The sequence below is a fragment of the Triturus cristatus genome, chromosome 4_1 (assembly GCF_964204655.1).
Source record: "Triturus cristatus chromosome 4_1, aTriCri1.1, whole genome shotgun sequence".
Lineage (NCBI taxonomy): Eukaryota > Metazoa > Chordata > Amphibia > Caudata > Salamandridae > Triturus > Triturus cristatus.
The window spans coordinates 306,030,101-306,056,413 of NC_140585.1; the positions used below are offsets into that span (position 1 = coordinate 306,030,101).

At 47.5% G+C, this 26,313-nt stretch overlaps 1 protein-coding gene across 1 annotated transcript in view; it reads right to left on the bottom strand.

The window, feature by feature from the left end:
- CACNA1C (calcium voltage-gated channel subunit alpha1 C) overlaps nt 1–26,313 on the bottom strand; it is a 2,189,932-nt gene that overhangs the window by 591,840 nt on the left and 1,571,779 nt on the right. The window contains exons 24-26 of the mRNA XM_085652198.1: nt 24,163–24,270; nt 2,208–2,260; nt 506–652 (exon numbers count right to left, since the gene is read on the bottom strand). Coding sequence (XP_085508324.1) covers nt 506–652; nt 2,208–2,260; nt 24,163–24,270 — 308 coding nt within the window. The remainder of the gene's footprint in view (nt 1–505; nt 653–2,207; nt 2,261–24,162; nt 24,271–26,313) is intronic.

Genomic DNA, 26,313 nt, shown 5'->3' on the forward strand with positions numbered 1-26,313 from the left:
ATTTTTACAAATTAAGCACTGAACTAGTTTGCAGGACTTTTCACCACAGGATACATACATGTAATAAAAAGTATAAAGGATTTTTTTTCCTTTCTAATTTTTTTATCATATTTCCTCCATGTGGTCAAACACCATAGTGAAACAGTTTTTTTTTAAAGACATTCTCTTTTGTATACTGGATAAAATGACCAATCTTGGGCAGAGGTGTGTGCTGTATGTGGCTTAAGATGTAGTATGTTCTGTGAACCAAACTCCCTCTTTTGTTTAACATCTGAACATGCAATCGAAATGAAAGACATACTGGACTGTCAGACTTTGTATACGAAGGATACTTGGAGGGAGGCGATTACAGTCGGCTCTCGTTTTCATTTCTCAATTGCTTCTGTAAATGCAGACCTACTAATCTCATCTGGAGCTCTCATCCAAACAGCTGTCTGCTGACTGTGTGCATCCGCCACCTATGATGGAATTCACGTGTACTGGGCATGCAGCGCGCTGTACTTACTCAGGCCAGCCCTCAAACGTAGAGACAGTGAAGAGCGCCATCATAGCTGTGAGAACGTTGTCAAAGTCAAACTTGCTGTTCTCCCAGCTGCGGGGTTGGATGATGGGGTGGGTGACGTCGCCATCTTTGTAGGTGATGAAATTCCCTCTGTGGTTGTGGGGATGGGAGGGATGATAGAAGAAGAGAGCAATGACTCAAATGAGTGATAAACTGCACGGTATGACAGCTATCAGTGTCTGCTGACTTTTCTTACCCCTCTCCACCAGATATCATTCATTGAATTATCCCAGACAATGCACACCCAGGCTTAGCATTCCAACACGACTGCAGACATTCCACATTTTTGGGCTCACTCAAGAGTGAGATTTAACAGCAAAATAGGAGGAAATTAATGTGCCTATTGGTTTGCTTTGAAATGATGGCTATTTTAGGTGTGATAAAGTAAAAAAAAAAAAAAATTGATGTATTGCCTGGCAACATGTAAAGGAACATTTTGGATGTGTGATATTTGTGAACAACGTGTACTCTCAATTTGGGTGCAAAATGCTGTGTGCATCTGAATCAGGTCTTCCGGAACACTCAGATAAGGAACGTAATGTTTTGAAGTCTCTGCCATCATACCATGACAACACATCAATTCAAAGATGGCGCTCATACTTGTGCAAAATTGAGGGGCTCTGAGGAAGAAATAAAAGACGCAATAGAAGAACTATCTCCACATAGTTTTTGACAACAATTGGAAATTCAGAATTAGTACAACATTGCATTATGATGACCTCTAGCAAGAAACTGATACATTTGCAGCAGGTCCTTTAAACTCTTTCAATAAAAGAGTCTGTCATACGGGTACTACAGCGAAGATCTGCAGATCATTTGTAGTTGGATAATCCAACTAGATGACGTAAAAGGAGCTTTTCTGTGCAAAAGTAGGGAGAGTCGCCAATTTTCGGCGTGGGCCTCACATAGTTCAACCCTATGACATCGACTATACAACACCTATCTACCTCAGTGGGTTTCAGGAAGGCTGTTCAATCCTTTTTATCTAACTAGTACCTGGCAGTGGTTCAGTCTTTGTCCTCATTTATCATCACTAGTTTGCATCATATTTGTAGTATTTCCTTATTATAGCACCAAAACAATTAGAAAAGTCATCAGTGATTAAGTAATGATTGCATAGGGCAGTTGTGATTATCAAGTGGTGCTCAGGTGGGAGTAAATTGTGACTATTCCTGTTTTCAGAATAAAACTTTTACTGATAGAAGGTTTTGTCTTTTAAAAACCGATCTTATGGCGAACAGTCCCATTCTTCACCGTCTTTACTGTTTTTACAAGAAGCTACATAAGAACGGAGAATGCCCTCATCCTAGGCGTTGTAAGGCAGTAACTTTAGTATATACTAAATCTTCAAATTCCTGGTGAAAATGACAAACCTGAGCAAATGATCAAACTGTTGCTTGAGTCAAACAAACATAAATCTCAGTCACATGAATCATTTGTTTGAGAGGCCCGGTATTAACTGTTGACAACCTGGGTATCTGTGCCTTATTTCCATATACCTTCAACTTGAATGTATATACTTGTCTAGGGAAGTGCTCAAGATCACCAAAAGTGTCAAGTGGGGGAACCTAGAACAAAATGCAAGATTTATACGGAACCCTTCCATGGTATAATGTTCTTTTTGAGTTTGTGGAACAAGACTTACTTGCAGTCCGCTTCGGTAATCTTGGAACTGTCAGTGCAGCTGTATAGTTTGCCCTACAGAATAATAGAAGGGAGAACATTAGACCCGCTGTCTTCTGCCTTTATAACTTGCATATCTGAATAACAAAGTGGAACAGTTTACTCTTTAATCTTACAGTTCTCGCATTGTAACATGTTCGGGGTTGCGTGGATGAGCCTGTTTGCACTCGTAGCAATCTAAAAAGAGCCAGGAGTTTGCACGTGTGTGCATATTATTGATTGCAGTTTGAGCAGTGGGATTGGTGCATGCCTAGAGCATCAGCAGCAGCTAATGCCGTCCACTGGTTTGGGGAAACAGTTCTCGATCTGTTGTGCACTGGGGGTTGGAAGCAGTTCAGAAGTCACACTATAAAAGCAATTGGAAACGACAACTGAGAGAAATCAAAAGGCTTGAGACTGTCACTTCAAAGGATAGACATATAAAATCTTACCGGGATAGCTATGTAGCAAGAAGGACCTGTGGCATCTTGCATGTGGCCTGGCAGCTTCAATGGCCGTGAGAGGCCTTATGCCAGGTCACTCAGTGTGGATACATGATGTTTGTCCGCAGATCCCACAGCGTTTGACTATTAACATCGCAGTCTGGGTCAGATTAACTGGGATGTACCAGGAACCTCAGTCTCAAAAAAAGTTTGAATGTTCCCGATTTGGCAGACAAAACACGTTTTGGCTGGCCAAAGTGACATGCGCACTTTAAAGCTCTCCACTCAGCTGTCTTAGACAGCTGGGTGGTGACCAAGCAGAGGTCTAAAGGGTCAGAAGGAGCGTCCAGCGAGGACACTCCATCCAATCCTGGCACTGCTCTTATGCTGGTGAGAGTAGCTTCAGGATTGGTTAGTGGAATTTACTGGAGGCTGGAGCCCCCGGAGCCGACAGAGGAGGGACCAAGGAGGATGTTGGACTTGCAGCAGGCAAGGTAAGGGACTTTGCCACTCGCCTTGCCTGCATGCACTCATCCACTCACCCACTACTTAGTCGCACGCCTGCCCGCCTTACCTGTGCATATACGTGCCAGCCGCCACTGTCCAAAGCCACACTATCCACAGTCTAGAGATATTAACAAGGGTTAATATACATAGATAATGACTGTGATGTGATCATCATACGTCTGCTTTTCAGTGCGACACAGTGACTTATTTATATTTCCATTCCACTTCTTTTAAACCTCACATGAAGTCAAACCACTTTCATAGTCACGTAAGGTGAAAATACACGGCAGGCATTAAGGCACTAACAACAAACAATTTCCTACCTGAAGTCATTTATTTCCATAGGAGATACCTGGTTGAGGACAAACAGAGTCTGCACCTTTCTCGCAACTATCTTTATTATTCCCTCAGCCCACTCGTTTGCAAACCCTTTTACTGATCACTTATGTAGTATTTACAGTCTTTTGGAGCCATTCTCAGAGGCTATGCCTGGTAGGGACACGTCTTAGGGTGAACCCTGTAAATCTATATGCTTCATGGAACATGGAAGTTGTACCTTTTAGCCTTAAACGTTCATTGACTCGCACCTTCAAATACACAGAAGAATTTAGCCTAGTTGAAAGGGCATCCTTGGGTACACACTATCTCTCCAGAAATATATCTTTTTACCTCGGTCAAAGACGTATGGGCTCTGTCTGGCTGGCTTCTTCTTCTGCACAGCAGCTCCTCTAGGCTTACAGGGACTTCACCCCTGTTTCCATGCATTCTTTATTCGAGGGTGTGCATCAGTCAGGCAGAGGCTAGTCTTCTCTGCAGGTGCCATGTCCTAGTTGGACACTAGCGAATTTTGGAACCTTCAGGCAATGTCTGGGTGAGGTTTGCCTAATATGATAAACAGCAATATTCTGCTGGATTTCAGAACCTTCATATGATTGTCCTTGGAATCTTGGCTAACCTTTCACATCCCTCTAAAAGGCACATTTCAGAGACTCTCAGCTTAAAAATCAACCATCTCCAAAGTTTCCATTGTCCACGGAAGCAGAGCTGCTGGTGTTTTTCTGCATCACCGCTCTGAATGACATCATTTAGTGAAAGCTGCCATTGGCTAGCCCTCTGGTACCACCCTTGCCTACCCCTGGTTTCAAGAGAAATTAATGTAAGTGAGATTTGCAGAAGGGAAACAGAGAGGTCACGCCCCTCTTGCTTTTTGTTGCATCCATTCAGTGCCCTTCCTTTATTCTCTCAAAACAAATAGAAAGCTTTCGAGCCACTAAGGTTGGGACAAAGGTCCGAACCTGACATATCACTAGCTGTAAAAGGCTGTGTAATGTCACACCCTTACCATTTTGATGATTTGACATCCTGATAGACACCAACCAAGAATTGATGGGTAATCATTTGTAGGTCTCAGCTGTAGACAGCGCATGTGCTGTTTCGAAGAGACATGCTGTATCTGCTTTGTGGTCTTCAGCCCGCCCATTGTCTTCCGATTTCCTTGCTCCAGTGTCACTCTATTATACGTAGTCCCCATTTGCCCATGGCAGGCATAGGTAATGGCTCTTCCAGGGTTTATCCCTGCCCAAAAGCAGTGACCAGCTACTTCTAAACATATGCAGCAGCCTTATTACGGTATTGTTTAGCGACTCCTTTATTTCTCTAATCCTATTATGTCGGCGAGGAAGTGGCGTTACAGTCGGGGCTGTCGACTTTGAAACTGGGCGAGCATGTGATTCTGGGCAGATCACCTAATCTCCCTGTGCCTAAAAATATGATTGTGACATTCTGCAATGTAACTGTTGCTCATGTGAAGTGCTCCCAAACCTCCCGGCAGTGTGCACACCATATTATTTAAAAAAAAAAAAAAAAAAATTAAAAAAGTGCAGAGGTGATGTGAAGTGTAAATTCCATATAAATTATTATTAATGAGGACTTATTATTACAGTTGGTCTCGTTACCATTACGAATTAAAACGCAGTATGCATGGTGAGAGCACTCCTTGTAAAGATGACAAAGCACGGAGGTTGGTGGTAAAGCTCAATGTCTTTGGTCAAGTGATCAGCACTAAATAGCAGAGCTCAGCTCGCGGCGCTGCACACCACTAGTAAACAGAGTTGAAGAGAGTGGGAAAAAACAACCAAAGAATTGCTGTACGATTGAATTCAAGACCGCTTGCAACTGTTGAGCAAGACGCAGACGGGAAAACATGGATTTTCTTCCAAATGTCTCCAAAGAAACATGGACTCTGTTTGTTTTGGTTGGTATTGCATCAACATAGTGTTCATTTGACAATGGTTGTTGAAAGCATAATGCTAAACAGAGTACATCAAGACCAATGCTTATATGACTATACTGACCCCTTTACACTTTACCACTGTGATTAATGTATACTTAGGCTGAAATACTAGATGGCAAAGACCGATCTTCAATAAAATGATGATAAAACAAAACTGCCACAAATAAATAATACCAAGTAAAAGCAAAGAATCCAACCACAGGTTGGAATCTTACACGCCGTACTCCTTTTCTTGGGCACTGCAAGAGAGGATGTGTCATAATGGTCACAGCTACCAACTTTGGAGCTGGGAAACCAGAGTTTAGTCTCAGCATCGGATCTGAACTGAGGTTCACTCACTGTCTCACAGGTTCTAGGGTTACAGCCCCAGGCAACAGAGCATTGCATAACTTGTGTTTTCTCTCTACACTGTCCAGGAACGTTTGGCATTCCAGTGCAGCTTCTCCCCTACCCTCACAACCATATCCTGGAGTACTAGTGCTGGATTAACCATTAAGCAAAATAAGCACGTACTTAGGACTCCAGTGAAGGGGGGCACCACAGAATTTTTCCATTGCCGGATTTACCATGGACCATACGGTGCAAAACTGCAAATGGTGCAGCTGAATCTATAAATAAAGTGGAAGTATACAAAAAAAAAACATGATTTTCCCTCTTACTGTAAATTTTGTTTCATTTAAAAAAATTTAACTTTATTTTATGGTTTATAATGGTTTATATTTTGAGTTAGATCTATATGGGGCACCAAAATCTTTTAAGTGCTTAGGGGCTCTATAGGTGTTAATCCGGCCATGCGGACGACGCTGCGCTGCTTGCTGGCTGCTTAGGCAGTGGTGTAACATAGGCTGCACAGCACCCCAAGCTCCAGGGGGCCCCCTCAGCACAGTACTCTGACCGCAGAGCTCCAGATTGAGTCCAGAGGGGGACCCTCCATGTACCTTGCAGGGCGGCCCCCTCAAGTTTGGTTATGCCGGTGGGTGGCTGGGGTGTTGAGTAGTCTTGAGGAGAAGATTAACTGGTTGCACTCGACTGACGCTGCAGGTGCCCATGACACCAGCCCCATCCTACTGTCTTTGAGTGAGCTCTCTGGCTTCAATGCCCTGCAGCCATTATTCACTCATGGTTTAAAGGCTGGGTAGCAGCACTGTGGCCAAAAGACAGCCCTCACTTATGGTGTGCCGGGTGGATGGCTAATCGTTTCCAGGGTGCAGCCTGAGGAAACTCCGCCACCATTATGGTGTTTTGCACTTCAAACATAAAGTGGGGCCACATTTTAATTAATACCAGGCGGCTACAGTGCTAAAAAATATTTTTAAAAGGGTTTCAGTAACAATTGTGACTGATATATGTGCTGTAGGGAGCAGTTAATAGCTTCTGTGTTTTGACAAGATTTGCCTCTGATATAGTTTGTTTCTGTTTTTCAACTTGTATACTGTGTGAACCTGAATCAAAAGAGCGCTTTACATTAGCACCAGTCACATTACACAGGGTCACAGTCAGTTTTTAGGCACAGGGAGACTGGGCGATTTAGCCACAGTAACAGAATGTTTTCTGGGTCCATCCTCATGCCTCATGCATTATTTTGGAGACTGGATCATGAAACGGCCTGAAGATTTGGAAAGCATATCAGCTTAAGGCGCTCTGCTTTGGGCTGATCGGTATAGGTGCAGCACTTAAGGCACTCTGCTTTGGGCTGATCGGTATAGGTGCAGCGCTTAAGGCGCTCTGCTTTGGGCTGATCGGTATAGGCGCAGCGCTTACAGTGCTGTGCTTTGGGCTGATCGGTATAGGTGCAGCACTTAAGGTGCTCTGCTTTGGGCTGATCGGTATAGGCGCAGCGCTTAATGTGCTCTGCTTTGGGCTGATCGGTATAGGCGCAGCGCTTAATGTGCTCTGCTTTGGGCTGATCGGTATAGGCGCAGCGCTTAATGTGCTCTGCTTTGGGCTGATCGGTATAGGCGCAGCGCTTACAGTGCTGTGCTTTGGGCTGATCGGTATAGGTGCAGCACTTAAGGTGCTCTGCTTTGGGCTGATCGGTATAGGCGCAGCGCTTAATGTGCTCTGCTTTGGGCTGATCGGTATAGGCGCAGCGCTTACAGTGCTGTGCTTTGGGCTGATCGGTATAGGTGCAGCGCTTAAGGTGCTGTGCTTTGGGCTGATCGGTATAGGTGCAGCACTTAAGGCACTCTGCTTTGGGCTGATCGGTATAGGTGCAGCGCTTAAGGCGCTCTGCTTTGGGCTGATCGGTATAGGCGCAGCGCTTACAGTGCTGTGCTTTGGGCTGATCGGTATAGGTGCAGCACTTAAGGTGCTCTGCTTTGGGCTGATCGGTATAGGCGCAGCGCTTAATGTGCTCTGCTTTGGGCTGATCGGTATAGGCGCAGCGCTTAATGTGCTCTGCTTTGGGCTGATCGGTATAGGCGCAGCGCTTACGGTGCTGTGCTTTAGGCTGATTGGTATAGGAGCAGCGCAACTAGAAGTAACTAAAAGGAGACATGTGCAAATATGATAGTTTTGGATGAGCATAAAAGCAAGTTGCTACTGAGTAGGACTGAAGTATTCTTACCAATGTGCTTATTGTCGCGTTACACACAACGTCTAAAGTCGGTAATTTACATGCTATATGAAGCTTCAACCAGGGCGAGTTTTCATTACACATAACTTGCGACACATTTGAGGTAATATATGCATACATTACAACAGACGCAACTCAGGTCGGTGTCTTCCGATTTCTGAAGCCTTATTGTAGCCGTCTCCCGCCTAAAATGCCTTAGCTTCAATATATGCCATTTGGCAAACTACATTCCCCCGATTTTTCTTTTCAAAATCTTCCACTTTTCACTTTTAAAATGTTGGCATATATACATATGGTAAAGGTGAATAAGATGTTTTTAATGTACAGAAGCAAGGCCACGTCACAGCGATTTTTTCCATGACTTTCAGCCATGCTGCTGTACAACATGGCTAAAATACATACACAAAACCAACAGCTCTGGTACTGCCGAGATCTATTGGCTTTGCCAATGCTTGTTTATCAGTGTAACTGATTCCTTTGTGTATCTGTGAAATGGTGCCAATACGTGCTCAGGACTGGAATGGCAGTGACACTGAAGTTAGCTAGAGTTTCAGGAGGTGTCACTCACAATCTTTTGTAAGTATCCTCATCACTTAGTTGCGACGTAGCCCTGCAGTGACACACGCGTGCCACCAGGTGGCAAGAGAAGTTCATGATTTACCTCTCCAGATGTCACAGGCAAATAAAACGAAAAGTTCCTTACTTTTTTGTTGTAGTCTGTTGATTTGCAGAGGTAAACCAAGGGGAACTACTAACCTGGCTGAAGAGGAAGTGAGACAGAGGAAGGGCCTGCCAAGACGTCACCCTTTACACCCTTTATGGGCGAAGGCATTGCACAGTTTTTGCAGAGAAAAACGACCCTTGCATCAAAATAATGGCGGAATAAGGAAAGATCATACAAAAGAGGTATCAAAAGTACCTTTTTAACATGGGTTGGGTAGTGGGCAAGTCTCGTATAAGGTGCCCTTCTCGGACAGGAAGCACTGCCTGGGTCCTTCTGGATTCACCCGTAGGGCGTAGAGCCAACGTGGCATCTATAAATAGGGCTGCCACCTTTCCACAGAAAAATACCGGACATCTGCTCATGGTTTAACATTTAAAAAAAGTCCCAGGCATGACATTTAAGTAGGACTTTAAATAAAATCGTCTGTCTTCATTTTAACATGGCCTGCCTTTCTTTCTTCACCTTAGCTATCAAGTCATGCATCATTAAGGCAGGTAGGTATATAACACATTTAAAGTGTTTTCTTTTCATATTTTCTCTTTAATGTATGAAATAAATATCGGCTTTAGGTGATTTTCCTAATTTTTGTACCTGTCAGGACATTAAAACACTGGTCATGCAAGTAAAAAATGACCAGGTGGCAACCATAAGGGCACAGTTGTTACTACAAGAGGTGGGTGAGCCGGTGAAAGCTTGAGCCAGGCTCAAGCCGGATGCCTGCCTCCGGCTCAGCTCAAGGTCGTCTTGGAACCTCTAGCCCAAAACCAGCCGAGTTTTCACGCGAGGCAATGAACCAGGTTTGTATCCTGGCCTTGGCTCGCATCCTGTGGATTCCAGCAAATCTCCCTGTGCCAAAAAAAAGGTGTGAGGCATCCTTTAGTCATTGGACACGGTTCGCACTATGTAAAACTACCAACAATAATACGAATATTCTGCCTGTGAACCACGCTCTAATCTCAACCTCCAAAAATTGAAGACAATGCATTATCCTCTGATCTCAGAAAGAGGTATCCATCTAGTGACTGAATTGCACAGTGTGAAACTGGGAAACCTGTGATCGTTCCTGGCATCCCTGCATGACCACATTATGCGCTAGACAAAATCCTCTCTTGCGTTTTATTTATAGCATATAATGTTGTTCCATCTAGATTAAGAATCCAGGCCGCAGTTAGGATACCCATGACCTCTGACTTGCATTTTAGTTCACTAATACAGCGTTGTTACCATGGCAGAAGCAGGAAAGTTTATCAGTTCGTGTTTAAACACTCACTTTTAAAAAGCACTTCTCCACTAATGCTATACCAAGGTGAACTGCTTCTTCGTGTTCAATCACCCCACTGAGTTTTGAAGACCCCGCTTCATACTCTCAAGGTTCGGAGGGCGCACGGGCTCTCGGAGCCAGAGCTGACCCTCGGCTTGGTGTGGGCTCAGCTTCCCCTGTCCATGGTTGGCTCGCCCAGCTCGGATGACTGCTTCTGCTGGTTTCCATTGCCAGTGCTGCGATGTGCGCTTGCCGACGGTGCCTCGACAGTTGGCCTCTCCCCGCCCCATAGGACATCGCTCCATGTGTGGAGTAAGGCCGCGGCCTCGGAGGCCTGGCCGGGACCCGCGTTTACTGCAGTTCAGCGTCCCGGGCCCCCCAGGGAAGCGGCTGCCACTGATCCGTCGGAGGAGAGTAATGAGTGCTGACAGTCGCCCTGGTGCTCGCTTCCCAGCAGCCTGGCCCTGTAATGACTGACAAACGAGTTGTTTAGATATGGCAGCGATCGCTGGGCGGCTCCCACTGCGAGAAGCATGCGCCATATTGAAGCTGCTGGGCCACAGACTGGAGTGAGCGGAGATAGTAACCGAGGCGAGAACTGCCGCCAGCCTCGCTGTCCCGGTGCCAGATCACAATGGGGTCCACAGAAACGTGCAGTCCGTGTAACCAGTGCTTCATGTTAAGTCGCGCGTTAGACTATCAGGTTTGGGGCCTAGTGGATGCGCGCTAACAGATGGAGACCACACTCGGCTTGGGTGTCGGCGCGAATGCCCCGGAAGGCGCGCCCCCTTTATTATATACTCACGTACGCCACCGTCGTGGCGTACGCACAACACAAGTACCTTGCGCGCTCTAGCGTCAGACGCTAGAGCGCTAACTGCAACATCCCTCTCTAACTTGGATGACGAAACTCTGAGTCGGACACCAACAGTCACTCACTTACTTGGCAAGCAAAGTCTCTGAGGCGGCTACTTGGTGGAGGGTTTCCTCGGAGTCCGTACCTGGTGGTCGCTCGGGTGTTGGAGTCTGCGGGGTGACCACCATCAGCTCCGCGGACCCCGGGGTTTGGGTGTTCCGGCCCGGGTACTGACTCGTGCCTGACCTGGGGTGACTGGGGTTCCGTTGCCGGGACCAGGGTGTCGTCCTCCTCGTCATCTGCGGGGCCACGGTGGTGTTCGGTGGCCTCTGGGATCCGCTTGAACCCCGAAATGTTGCGCGTGGCAGACTCCGTTCCTCGTCTGGCTGTTACCATTGTCCCATGCATTCGCTCCACTATCCAGCTCCCAGGCTCATACCGTGGTTTGAACTTCCCTCCGGGTCGTCGGTTTCGTATAAGGACATTGTCTCCCGGTCCGAGGGCACGTTCCCGACTACCCCGCAACCGGCTCACTTGCTGATTTCGATGTGTCCTCCGTTGTAGGGCTTGTTCTTCCTCGAATGGTGGAGGGGCCCACCCTGGGGCCGTGGGGAGGCCGTCATGGCAGTTCCCTTTGAGCATGAGGGCCCATGGGGCTTGTTTGGTGGAGCAGTGGGGTGTGCTCCGATATTCGCCTAGGAACCGTTGGATCTCCCGCTCCGGGTCCTGGTGTTCAGCGCTAGCTATCCGTAGGACTTTATTTAGTGTCCGCATAAAGCGTCCAACCTCGCCGTTGGCTTGGGGCCATTGAGGGGTGATCCGCCGGTGTCGTATACCTTGACGTGCGAGGAATTCTCGAAACTCGTGGCCTTGGAACGGAGGTCCGTTGTCGCTTTTCAGCTCTGAGGGGCGTCCAAACATACTGAACATTTTCTCTAGCGCTGGCTCTACGAATGCGAACGCCGTGGATGGTAGCGCTTCTACCAGGGGATACTTGGAGAAATTGTCGATGACTACTAATGTCACTCTCCCGTCTGGGAGACTCCCAAAGTCTACGCTGACTTTGTCCCAGGGGTGTCTCCCTTGTTCTTCAGTCATGATAGGGGCTGGCGGTTCGGGTCCGCTCATCATCTGGCACGATGGGCAGCTCCTCACCACGGCTTCCACTACGTTGTCCATCCCTGGGAACCATATCTTCTCTCTCATCCGGGCCTTCATTTTCTCGGTTCCCTGATGCCCTTTGTGGGCGAGGAGCGTGGCTTGGTGGCGTAGCGTTGTTGGTATGACGATCCTGGCCCCTCTCAAGATGATTCCCTCTCTGGTCGCACTGAGCTCGTTCCGTACCCGCCAGATTTGTTGCAGGTCTTTCCTCTCGTCCTCCGTCCATGTGTTGGCTGATTGTATGAAATTTGTCCACGACCCCTTTTGGAGAGCCTCACAGGTCTTTGCCATCACGGTGTCTTGCTCGGCTGCCCGCATGATTTCCTGGAGCGTCAGCACTTGGGGGCAGGTCAATGCAGCCAGGAGGTCGAGGTGCGCTTCGGCATCGTCTTCCTCTTCCCTTCCCGTACAGTAGTGCTCTTCTTTGTCTGGATGTCTAGACAGGAAGTCGGCTGGGTTCTTGGCACCCGGTCGGTAGGTTATGTCCATGTGATATTGTTGTAGTCCGATGGCCCATCGCTCTATTCGCGGTGGGGAGTGCGGCGCTGTCCCTTTGAAGAGGGGCACTAACGGCTGGTGGTCTGTCACGACTGTGAACGGGTGTCCACAGACATATAGGTGGAAGTGTCGACAGCCCCACTTTATGGCCAGTGCTTCCCTCTCAATCTGGGAATACCTCTGCTCGGTAGCTGTGAGCGCTTTGCTCGCGTACGCCAGTGTCGCCCATCGCCCCGGTTCCTGTTCCTGGGTGAGAACCGCTCCGAGCCCTACCGGGCTGGCATCAACTAGCAGCTCGGTCTTCCTTGCTGGGTCGAAATAGACCAGTGTGGTCTGGTCGAGGAGCGCAGTTTTGATGGCTTGAAACGCTTGGTCTTCACGAGGTCCCCACTGCCACGGGACGTCGTTCTTCGTGAGGTGCCTGAGCGGTTCGGCAATCGTTGCCAGGTTCGGGATAAACCGCCCGCAGTAGGTAGCCATCGCTAGAAAACTGCGCACCTCTGAGGCGGAGGCCGGTGCGGGAGCGTTCTTGATGCACTGAGATTTCCTCGGGTCTACCTGGATGCCGTTGTTGGTGAACGTGTAGCCAAAGAACTCAATACGCTGCTGGAATAGCTGACATTTGTCCTTGTGGAGTGTGACCCCATACTCTTTGAGTCGTGTCAGCGTGGCTCGGACTCGCCGGTAGTGCTCGTCTACTGTTGTGGAATGGATCAGTATATCATCACTTACATTCATGACTCCGGGCAGGCCTTGTAAGATGTCACGGATGGTGTTCTGGAAAATCTCTGCCGCGGACGAGATCCCAAAATTGAGTCGCCGATATCTTCGCAACCCCAGATGTGTACTGAATGTGGTGATGTATCTACTCTCCTTTGCCAGTGTCAGCTGGTGATAGCCAGCATTTAGGTCCAACTTTGAGAACCAACGGGCCCCGTTGAGATCGGCAATGATGTCGTCCATGCTGGGTGTGATGTGCCTCTCCCTCTTGATGGCTTTGTTGGGCAGCCTCATGTCAATGCACACCCGGATTTTGGCTGGTTGACGGGGCTTCTCGGCGATTACCATGGGGGACACCCAGGGGGTTGGCCCGGTGACTGTCTCTATGACCCCTTGTTCTTCCAGTTTCTTGAGTTCTTCTTCCACCAGTGGGCGTAAGTGGAAAGGAATTCGTCTGTGTTTTAGCGCCATGGGTGCAACAGAGTGATCAATGTGGAGCTTGACTGGTGGGCGTTTGATGTTCCCTAGACCGGTGAACAGCTCCGGAAACTGGTCCAGTAGGTTGGCCGTTTGGGTGTCTTGTACCTTTCGGAGAAACGCTAGTAGCCCTAGGTCCTCAGCAGCGTGTCCGCTTAGGAGCGTGTCCACTTCTTGATTGATGATGTGTATGTCGATTGTCACTTCCGCCTCTCCTGTGCTCACCGGCACTTTCATCTTTCCCACGAGAGGTAGGGGTACGTCACTCCCGTAGGCGTATATTCGGTCCTTCGACGTCTTGAGTTCTGGCTTCGGCCTGAGGCGGTTGTACTGCTGCACTCCCATGACGGTGACTGACGCGCCAGTGTCAATCACGGCGTCCACTCTTGATCCTGCCACCATGATGTCACACCGAGGTTGTGGCCTTCTCGTGCTCTTGAGGGCTTTGGTGAATGAGACTAGATATGTTTCCCCTTCATCATCAGACTCGTAGTCGTCTTCATGCAGGGCTTGGGTTTGCCTGCGTCCAGCGTCAGCGTGGGAGGACAGGGACAGCTGGGAGAACTGTCTCACCATGTTCCTTGCAGGCCTTTTCCCTCTGTGGTCTTTCCTCGTGGAGCGCTTCCTGCAGACAGAGGCAAAATGGTTCGGGGTGCCACAATTTGTGCACGTCCTCCCTTTCGCCGGGCAGGTTTTCCCTGGGTGTTCTTCGTACCCGCAGTAGCCACACTGGGCTTGAGACGATCTTCTGGCTGTCTGTCGGTGTGCTTTCTCGTGCGTCCGTACAGCGTCTGCTCGTTCCACCTAAACGGGCACTCCCGGTCCTGTGCTCTGCGTGAGTGCTTGCTCCATATCTTCCGCACGGGCGTCGGACAGATCATGGGACCGTGCGAGCACCAGGATGTCAGCCAACGGGATGTTCGGTTGGCGGAGGATGAGGCGCCGCAGTTTCTTGCTTCGGATGTCGCATATTAGTTGCGCTCTGATCTCCTCTTTTGCCCTGTCACCTGCGAGGTGTGTGTCAGCTAGCACCCTCAGTCGGGCGTGAAAGGCATCCACCGACTCCCCCTCTTTCTGCCTTGCTTGTCGCAGTTTAAAGTGTTCGAAATCCGGATTCATCTGGGGGTCAAAATGTGCATTGAGTGCTGCGACAGCCGCGTCGTAGTTGTCCGCATTCCCTGTGTTAGGGAGGTGCTTGAAAAGCATGTAGACCTCTTCTCCTGCATAGTGAAGCAGGAGCGACCGTTTCACCGCGCCATCAGTTTCTCGGGACCCAATGAAATAATTGTTGAGCCGGCTAATCCATGTCTGCCAGCGTGGGGCGGCTGTGGCGGGGTCAGCTGTCTCGCTGAATGGCGGCAGGACGCCGGTTGGCGGGTGAAATGGGACGGCTGGTGCTGGACGGGCGCCATCCCCCATGGTGCAACGAGGGCGATGTGGCGCTAGGCGGCTGGTGAAGAAAGTCGTGGAGTGTTAGAGCAGGAGAGGGCCCGGGGACGCACGTGGGGCACACGCAGGAGTGGCAGAGACCAGAGCAGGAGGCCAAACTTCATGGGCCACGGTTGAGGACGGCGATGTGAGGCAGGTGCCCGGCCACTTAAACGGGTATTTTCATCCGCTGATTATGGGTCGCGTGATTGGTGCACACAGGGAGCTCACCGTAGAGCAGGGAGGCCTGCGGTGTCTCCGGCTACATGCAGCACTGAAGCGGACCGGATGCGGTCCGGAGGGACGTCAGGTCTTCGTCGCGGGTCTGCCGCGAGCGTGTCGAACTTCAGCAGCAGGTGCCTCTACACGCGGTGGGTCGGACCGCCGTCGTCGCCATTGTTAAGTCGCGCGTTAGACTATCAGGTTTGGGGCATAGTGGATGCGCGCTAACAGATGGAGACCACACTCGGCTTAGGTGTCGGCGTGAATGCCCCGGAAGGCGCGCCCCCTTTATTATATACTCACGTACGCCACCGTCGTGGCGTACGCACAAGTACCTTGCGCGCTCTAGCGTCAGACGCTAGAGCGCTAACTGCAACACTTCATTGGCTGGAGAATAAGAAAGCCCGGGGAACAATGTCTTCCCAGTAGCGCCCCAGCACCGCTGCCGAATGCCAAGGCTGTTCAGTATTGATAACGTCTCTTCCGCCAACACCCACCCTGCTTCCCTATACCTCACTCTTGCAGGTTCTTTTTCAGACCACTGTTCTCTGTGTCTTTCTCTTCCAACTTTTGTGCTCTTCTGCTGGGTCAAAGTCTGATGATTAACAAGCATTTACAATGCAATGGTCTCGGCATTGTTAAAGTTAATGCTATTGGCATTGCTCATGACATTATTTTTGTTTATGTTTTTGTTTTTAAAACATTTAAAGAAACGGCATTGTTATTTACAATGTCAATAGCTTAATCACTCTCAAATGCGAGACCTATTGCATTTGCACCCACACACAGAGCCACACACACAAAGCCACCCACACACAGAGCCACCCACACAGAGCCACTCACATATAGCAACCCACACACAAATAAACGAGCCCCTTCTCAGTTCGATGGGCCACGCCCCTTCACACCTTCAATGAATGACTCCACTTGGCTCCATACTCGCTAATTGGATCTCCTGCAGCTCGAGGTGTGTAATCTCCATTAGCCAGGCTGCTCCCGAAACAAATAGACCCGGCACAGTTGTTTTTCTTGGTCCGTCACAGCACTTACACATCCCTTCCAGGCACCTCCCCGCATCTCCGAGACCTGCACTCTCGTTGCTTCTCACTCGCAACTTGAACATCCTTATTTCACTGAGGTACCCTCCATTAAGGGGCGATGTGGGAAGACCCCGTGGGCACAGGAAAGCCAGCTCCATGAGCAGAAAGAATTTCCATCGGCCTCCTTTATAGGGGTCACCCGGTGAATGACGTCACAGTAGGTGTCTGGTTGGGACCAGAGTCATCAAGCAAAGGCACATTCTGGACGCCGAAGGGTGACACTTAGCGATGCAAAGAGGGTAAAAGGAACTGTCTTTTCTCAACACAGGATGACCCATTTAAGCTGCCCCCAGGGCATGTTTCAAAAGCATGCTTCTGCCGATGGTTTAGTTACTGTCAGTCAGAGGCGCAACTATTTCATTCAGTCATCCAGACACACAGATAAATGAGCAACAACTATACCGTTGTTGTACGGAATATAAAAAACACTTTCGTTCTTGTGGGAGTTGTGACGTGATGGCTAGAGCCGCCGACTTTGGAGCAGGTTGCCGTCTGGGCGTCGACTCCACATCCTGTGATTCTGGGCAAATTCCTTAATTTCCTCGTGCCCACCGAACACAATTTGAACATCTGTGTGTGTTGGTGCGCATACAAAGCGCCCCAATACCTTTGGGTCCAGTTCGTGTAATATAGAACTGCAAAAAAATGTAATGTAAATGAAATTGTACCCCAATTCGACAGGTCTTCTGGTACTGCATCTTTATGCAACCATACCGATTGACTACTAATAGAACATAAAAAACTACTATAAGAACTCACTACGAGTGTTCTCCAATATGTCTTTGCCGTCGCAAACGCCCATCTGGATGTTAGCCTAAAGAGTTCCAGCTCATCTGGTTTGCGACAGAAGCCCTTTCTCCTTTCAAAAAGGCCGACTGACCTTGTTGTCAAGACACGCTTAAAGTCTGAGCATTTAGTAGGCAAAATGCACTTTTAATTTCCAGCACAACATAACGAAACCGGAGAACGGTTAAATGAAAGAAAAAAATAAGAAAAAAAATGAAACACGTGGTTAGTGCCCGTCAACCACTGGGAGCAAAACAGATGCGGAAAAAAAAAGTCTATATATCACAAGCTTTCAAAGTGAATAAAGTTGTTGAAGACCGCACCACTGAACGTACACATAAATACCCAAGTTAAAGAGAAAAGTTACACCAGTGCGATCAAGAATACGTGAGACTAACATGGAGCCATTTCCTACGTGCAACCTGGTATCAAGTTTCCCCAGGAGTCTATAAACTAATATTGCCCACCTAAAAAATAAATTTAAAACAAAAAAAAAAATACCACAACAAAATGGTAAATTACATTTTAATAGTATTTTCTAATTACAGTTCACGCTCGGGCCTGTGGCTTAATAGGTCTTCTATTCTGAAGGGCGTGTATGGGGTTTCAACCGGTGAGCGCGGCTGAGAGGGCGCCTTGTGTGATCACCACACGGGCTGAGTGCAGGCGGTATGTGTTGTGAGTGCGCTGCTGGCGGGGATGGTGCCGCTAGAGGAGGGGGAGGGGTGATTGCCGCCACAGCCTCTCGCCGCCAGCCCTGTCTCCCGGCGGGAGAGGAGCTGCTGCTGCACAAGGGGCCCCGCCGCCGATGGTCATGTGACCCTTTAACGCAACCGGACGGGAGTGGAGCAGCAGCACCGGCAGTAGCCGCCGCCCGCAGTTAGCCGCGAGCACCAGAGCTACGGCAGTACGGAGACCGGAGGGGCGACACGGCAAACACCCTACGCCCCCCCTAGGTAAGAAGCGCACGATCCCTGGGGGTGAGTTGGCGGCACGTGCAGCAGCCCCGGTAACGAGACACTTCACCCCCCAGACGCCTTGTCCTCCGGTGGGTGGTATAGGGGCCTCGCTACCTGGTGCGGTGAGCGTCTGAGACCTGTGGTAAGGGTAAGTGGGGGCTGTTAAGGTGCCCGCCAAACCGGCGCCTCCCTTCCTAGGCAGGCTGGGCCTTCAGCGGCGCCGCTACCATGCGTGCTCCGGGGGGCAGGGGGTCCAGTTCGTGTAATATAGAACTGCAAAAAAAAGCTACATCAAAAGCAGTCGATTGCTGCCGAGTTCAGATTAAAGTTAAAAAAAAAACGGAGACCCCGGCAGGGACCCTTACCCGAGCCTCGCGGTACTGACCCAACTCGGTGTCTGTTGCCTTACCTGGCGAGAGCCATGAACACCGCCGCCTTTCTCCGAGGTCAAGCAGAAATGCCTCGGAGAAACGCAGTGGCGTTTTCGGATTCGGGGGCGTGTTTTTCTTTTTCTCTCCTCTTGCCATTGGCTGGAATGTTTACATTCCAGAGGAGAGAAAGAATCGAAAAAATACGCCCCCGAATCCGAAAAGGACGGGGCTTGTTTGGAGAGACAAACCTCTTCTCCAATGGCTGACCAGCATTTAAGAGGCCAGACAATGGAGAAGAGGAGAGAAGAGAGGCGGGTTCAAGCCCCTCTTCTCCAAGTCATTAAATCTCGCAAGCGAGACTGCGCAAGCGCAGCCTTCGCTAGCCGAGACCTAAAATTGAGTCCTGGTACCCCAAAAAGAGTACTGGTTGGCCTCCTCTATTTCTTCATCCATACCCACTGGCTCAAATTAAGTACTGCATTGTTGACGTAATTGTGCCGATTGAATATACTAAACAACACAGACAACCTTAAGCTGTGGACACGGATGCACAGCCAAACACCTTATGCACAACTCATTCACAATATACACGGTGCACAACCTACACAGTGTGAACCTCTGAAATACATCAAAATGGCCACCAGCCTTTGTTATATTATTTCGAGGGATAGACCTCACGGAAAGAGGGGAGTATGGCAGGATCCTTGGGCGATCTAGGCCTAAAGATTCAACAGCCACGTTTTGAGGATCTTCCCATGGACTTGCTCAATGCATTTGAGAGGTGTACTTTGCCCACGATTTTTGTCTTCAAATCAAGTTCAGTCCAGTTGTATAATAGTTACAGAACATGCATCACTTGGTTTCAGTCTCCCATAGTCTGAGCCTGGTTTGAAGGTAGGAGCACAATTTCCCCTGAATTTTCATTTCAGGCCCAGGGGTATAAGGCGTCATTTTAGTTCTCTTATTTTCTGTTTGGGGTGCCACTGCAACTTCTTTTCAAGCCTCCACTTAAACTATCTAGTGAAGCGTTCTTCACTTTCACCTGGTCTCAAAATACCCATGTTGCTGACATGCACACTTAGGATGACCCCTCCGAAGGAATACACTTTACTTACATGTCGTTCTCATGTTGCTTTTCTGAGTCTTGTTCCTTCCAGCGGCTGATTGAGCAGGTACTCTGGAATTCACAGGAGTTTCAGATGCTGCTGAGTGCAACTATGGAACAGTGCTTAATTTGAGCCGGTGGTTTCCAGTGCTCGGCACCAAAACTTAACTGTCTACTCCGGGTCTTGTGAAAGTCTGCCACAAGGTGGCGCTGTCTGGCTAATTTAGAGATGACCACAACACCGGTTAATATTTAATTCAATATACATTAAAATTGATTACCTGCCGCCCAAGCCATTCTTATAGCTGTGGGAGCCTGAAATAGTCTGAACTGTCACACTTGTAGGCGTGTGAGGGTTAGTAGTTGTGTTGTTACTATCATTGGCAGCATGGCAGGGGCAGTGTGTGGTGCAAGCTGGCACTTATGTTTTTACAAATTAAGCATTCCTATGGAGCGTGGTCTTTCTGGCAAGATAGACTCTGGACGCGGGGTGTAGCCATTCTTCCTCAAAGCATTTCCCTTTTACTACACACTGGTAGTAATGAAAGCAGTTCTTTCATGAGCGCAAGACTAATCTTAAAGGCTGCTGGGCACGCTGGGATTATTAGACCGTTCGCCATTTATGGTTCATTGCATCGCAAATCCTTATAAACTGCTCTTCTGAGTCATTACATATTTCCCGATACAGCCTTACATTGCAGCTTATATCTTTCATTACAAAGCTGCTGTTCCAGTTCTAGACCTGGCACCCTTTGCATTACCTTTTCCCTCCTGGTCTGTATATCTATTCCAGACAAGCTTGGAAACCAAGTATCTTTATTGCTGTATCAGTCCAGTTCTGATAAGTCTGATCTTATTCCACCTCTGCCTGCTATTTCAGTCAAGAAGCTACGATACTGAAGACATTCCATTGCACTTAAAAGGCTTGCACAGGTCAGGGTTTTATGCCTCACGTCTATTTAATTCTGCTTTTTGGCCCCATTTTCCAAATGGCTTCCTTCTATCTTTCCGAACTGACAGCGTTGCTTTCGGGAACGACCGACCGCTACATCCAGTTTTGGTGTGGCAATGTTGACAAGCTAACAAACCAAATTATTTTTGTTTCCCATAGACTCCTAGGTAATCTTCCGAGGTTAAAGTCTACTTTACAATAGTATTCTGATACTGTACAGAAAAATACTCCTGCTCTTTAACAAATCCTAGCTACTTAAGCAGCTTTAGACCCAGCCTTTTTATTTCTGGGGGCTCACATTCAGAGGTTAACTAACATCCAATGATCAATGAATTTTTAGATGCTCACTTGGTAAAATGTACGTTTCACTCAGTACTGTTTCATGTTGTCTGTTTGATTAGTAACCGGACGGGCTTTGCTTTGGAGCTGGCTATGTTTTTAGTTACAACTAATGACAAAGTTTAGGTTATTGTGGTATCTTCTTGGGGGGTGTTTAAACATGTGCTTGATTGTTCTGATTCTGAGGCCTCCGCTACAGACACAAGTTAAGAGTCAAAAGATTACAGATCACCCTCGTCAAAAGATCACAGATCACCTTCCGTAGAAGATAACTCACAAGGCAAAGTTTGCTCAATCTCATACCTTAGATGTTTTGTATTGTAATTGCATTTGTATAGCGCTTACTACCCCTGACAAAGTGTTGAAGCGCTTTTTCGTCGAGTATCGCGCTACTCCAGAACCCATAAAGGATTAGTGTTGAATTAGTATAGTGAAATATGAAAGTAATTTGAGTGGTGGACATGTTAGCCAGTTATTTGGATTGAGAAGGATAGTGTAGGGATAGAAAGGGAAAAGGTTTGCATTTATATGACACTTGATGTAGTGAATGGATATCTCATATTGATATCCAATTCTGGGAAAGAAGGCGTAATAGGGAAGATTTTAAGGACTGTTGTCTTGTTCATTGTCACTTTATAGGGAACAGTTAATATTTGCTGTTGGAACTTCCTCTTTCTACGCCAATGATCATGGCAAAAGGTAAGCTTGATAAAAAAACGTTGTGAGTATTTAAAAAAATAATCTCGCTGAGAAATATTATACGTACCTTTTGCCCCACTGGCTGGGATCCATTAGATTGAAAATGATCACACCAAACAGGGAAAAATATCTGGTTGAAGAACTTTGCTAGAGCGAAAGTGAACTGGAAAGCTTAATGAACTTGTTCAGAGGCCACAATTGGGAACTTGTCAAACATCCACATATGCTACTTTCTATTATCCTTTGATTTTTGGAGAAGTGGGCCTGTCCCACATAACCAGTACAACGATTGGGGGAATGAATGCAGAATTAAGAGTTCAATTGTGTGCCTATGGAAGTAAAATTGGTCTTGAAACCTAATAATATTGGAGGGGTGTGTGTTTGTGTGTGCGCGGAGAGGTGTGGCTCACTGGTTAGAGGCGGAAGATCCGTAAGCAGAGAATCGGCCAGGGACCAGGGTTCAATTCCCGACGCGGCAGGGTCGTGGACCAGGGTCAAAAACGGACTCGATAATTCTCGCCTCGGTACCTACTCTAACCAGGAACACACTCGGCAACTCTGGGTATTAAGCTTGCCTCATCTCTACAACGGCCCCCCACAGACGCTGGTGATGCCTGGTTTCACCTTGGAGATACCCAGAAAGGGACCATCTCACAGGGATAGCCAGGACGGGTTCCCCAGCGGTCTACAGCGCCGGGACGCCCCATTGCTGGGGTAGCTGTGCGCTTTACAAGTCTACGACATTAACATTAACTTGTGTTTTACTGAGGGAGCCTGACACAGGAATAGGCCTGCAGTGACCACTGTCAGTGACAATGGCTTCTGTTGACTCTGTGAGGACATTAGCCAACATTTTAATAAAAACCCGAAAAGCCAGTGCATAATCAACACATTTAATTGGATGAATCCATTTATCATTGTGAATTTCACTTTTATGTCTTGAGGATTGCTTGTCAGCCTATGGTCACTGGTCACCCACTAAAACTGAGAGACAATATGGTGGCAGGATCTGAAATTTGACATATTTTGAAACCAGTGATCACCCAGTTCTCTTCAGTTCATTCAAATACTTTTAGAATAGGGTTCCCACATCCGTTTTGTAGATGAACACTAAGGAAAAAAAGTAACCTCTGGAGTCCGTCAGCACAGGTTATCAGCAAGTCGCATGCATATAAGAAAGGGGCAGACCACAGTTTCCGAATGTCTTGCATCCAGTTCAAGATGGTCATAGTACTCTCATATGGGCATCTAAAACAAAAGCTTGTAGCAATGTGCCACATAAAATGACAACAAATGGCCTGGAGCTTGGTGTGAATCATCTCCATAATCTCAGAAGCAAGAACTGTACATAAGGGCTTCAGCTTGAGCACCCCTACTCCCATTTCGAGGATTGTTTATCCAGTATCCAATCTGTTTCTTAACAAAATATCCACATGACCATGAGAGCATTCTGCTAAATGAATAGGTGTCCAATGAATAAACATTTTGTGAAAAGATACATGCTATTAGCATTGTGAAAAGGGGTGTGGGTGCAGGTGTATGACTTACAAAGCATTAGATAAGCAAATTAAATGTGAAAGGATACCTAATAATTTGACTATGAAAGCCAACTGCAGGCAAGCATTTATCTTCAGTGTAATTGAACAGGAAATGTGGAGCTATGAGTGTCCTGAGTGTTCATCATTCACAATTCGGTGCACTGCTTGAAAACATTGCAGTCGCCGATTGCTGTCAGGCACAGGCCTTCCCTTTCTCATGTGCCTCCTGAGTTAGGAAACCCACAAATATTGATAAGACGGATTGTGGGCAATTTATGGCACCAGGAGGACAGTGCAACAACGGCACACTTGTAGAATTAATTTTGAGTCCAGGATCCGCCTTTGAATGCTTTCTCCTTCTTCCTAGCTACCTTCAAATAGTATGTGGTGCCCCACAGCTAGAGTGCTTTAGTAGGTATCCATTTCCAAAGCCCGTTACACTGCTGTACTCAAGGGATCTGCCATGCTGCACCCTCAATTGTGGGGATGAACTGGTAGTTGAGAAATGGTGACCGACTGTACCACAGCCTAAACAGAGCTAAGCCAAATTTTGCTTTAAGTCATAATTGTCCTCGACTTCTATAGTCAAATTAAGGAGTGGATGTGCTGAACAAGTACAACCACTACTCAGTTATTGATCAAACAGTAAGAAGCCTTCATTAGGTTTTGGCCAGCGATCGCCACTGTTGTAGTATCAAACATGCTATGTGAACTCACATGGCAGGGTTTTGCCCCTTTGCTTTTGATTGCAGTTGTGATACTGCATTGGGTGTACCATTTGTTCACAAAAGTTCAACCTCAAGGCAGTTTCAAGATACTTACGACTCTAGACTCATCACTAAACACTTACAGGCTGTGCACCACTGCCAGATCCAGCTGGTCCGACATTTGACCCATTGAATCGGTCCAACCCGCACGGCTTACCTTGAAGAGCTGGACTCCAATGCAGGCGAACATGAATTGCAGCAAGGTAGTGACGATCACAATGTTTCCGATGGTGCGAATGGCGACAAAGACACACTGCACCACGTGCTGTAAGATGGAAGAAAGTAAATCAAGTTAATGTGGTTGGTAAAGAGCCCCACATTAGACAACAATCGGAATGTTGGATGGCATAAAGGGGCACCGATAGAATTCTGGCATCTCTACATGAACACATTTTGTTATCTAAGCAAGTCTGGCAAAATTAATTTGGGTAGAGGCGTGGGGCCAATACATGCAAGATGTTCCGTATCACAAGGGGTTCATAGAAACAAGTGTTGCCTCTTACAACAAGAGAAATACCTCCAGCCTTGATCTTATAGAACTGAAGCATAGTATCTCTCGTCTAGGAGGAATTGCAGCTGCATATAACAGATACCATGTAAATACCAGCATATGGAGCGGGATGTATTAGTCGAAGAACACCCACATACACTCAATACACAGGGTCCTACCGATTCAAGAGAACAGGACCACTCGGGTAATTCAGGCTAGTGGGCATGGCTGCAGGTTTTGTCTTATGTTGTTGCCCTGCGTTCCTAGCAGCTCGTCGCTCCCTATTGAGGCCAATGTTTTTAACCTAGGGGATCTGCTCCTGTAAAAACGCATGGGCTTTTCCTCTAAAGAAAAACAGACTGATGGATTTAGTTCGATTTGGCAAATTCATAAACATCTTTCACACTGTGATAAAAAGACTGGACATCGGACTGTAACTGGGGGCGGGGGAGGCCCAATGACACCAGCTTTGATCTAACTGGCTGTATATGTTATGATTTTATAGTTTTTAAGGTATTCTAATAATTGTTTTAAAAGTTTAAACATCACGTACCTTGGCGATTTCCTCGGGACTTTGTACCAAATTTAATTAATTGACACAATAAACAAATCATTCATTCACACACTACATACACATTTTCTCAGACACCCTTGATTTAAAGAAAACATTAGGTGAAGTGACATACAGGTTAAACCACAATTTACAATGTATATGAAATGCAGCAGTCGAGAAAGCCCAATAAACTCAGCCTCCCCTCCTACAATGCATTGTTAATGAATCTGCAGTTGGCACTGCACATAAGGTAATTGTCAGTATCTTTATTTTTTTCGCAACAAATTTTATTCATTTTCGAAGGTACAAAGTGGGCTATGCCCGGCAGAAACATTACAAATGATGCAGGGGTTATGCAGTACCTGGTTTTATCAGTATATATCTTTTAAAATAAATCTTTTTATTGGATTCAATAACAAGAACAATACAATATAGAGCACTTTCGAAAATACGGTTTCACACACCTGGGTATTACAAAAGCCCCTCCCCCCGCTCCTCTCCCCTTCAGTTTAATCTTTAACATTGTTTGATGAGTTCCCTATGGGGCGCTGTCTGCAGGCGGCAGCCGTGTGTGCGGTGTTGTAAATATGACCTCTGTAGCCATTCCAGCATCCCCCAGATTTCAACTCCTTGTTGTGGGTAGCCCCGACCTTCGTAGACAACCTTTTCAGCCAGCATGCACCTGTTCATGTCATGTTTCCAGCTGTCCATGTGGGGTACTTGTTCTTCTCCCCATGCTTTGGCAATGTTTCGTTTCACGATAGCCAGCTCCACTGTTAATTATATGCGTTCTATTCAGAGAAGGCCTGTCCCCCCCAAATATTCAAAAGGTACCATTTCGCTGTCGGAGTCAGGGGAGATCCGCATTCCCCTAACCATCTTGAACAGGGAAGTTGGGGAGTGATACGTTGTAGGACCTTCAATTGTACAAGGCAAAAGCTAGAGCGTATGGCTACCTCTCTAGGGGAGGCTGTGGCGTTCTCCCATTCATCATCAGGTCATGGGCCTATTGAGCACGCAGGTGTGCAAGGGCGTCAGATGGTTTTTGTGAAGTATTTTCTTATATGTCAGTGATATGGCCTTTTGCGGCATGTATGAGTCAAGTAGTTTGTCCTCTATTGGTGTGGACTCTGGTAGTGCCATGGCCCTCGGCAGCGCCGCCCTAAGTGCATGTCGGATCTGCAGGTAATGATATATCTCATTAGGCGTCATCTGGTAGTCTTGTTGTGAGTCAGTAAAAAGGACGACATCCCCCTGTTGCCATA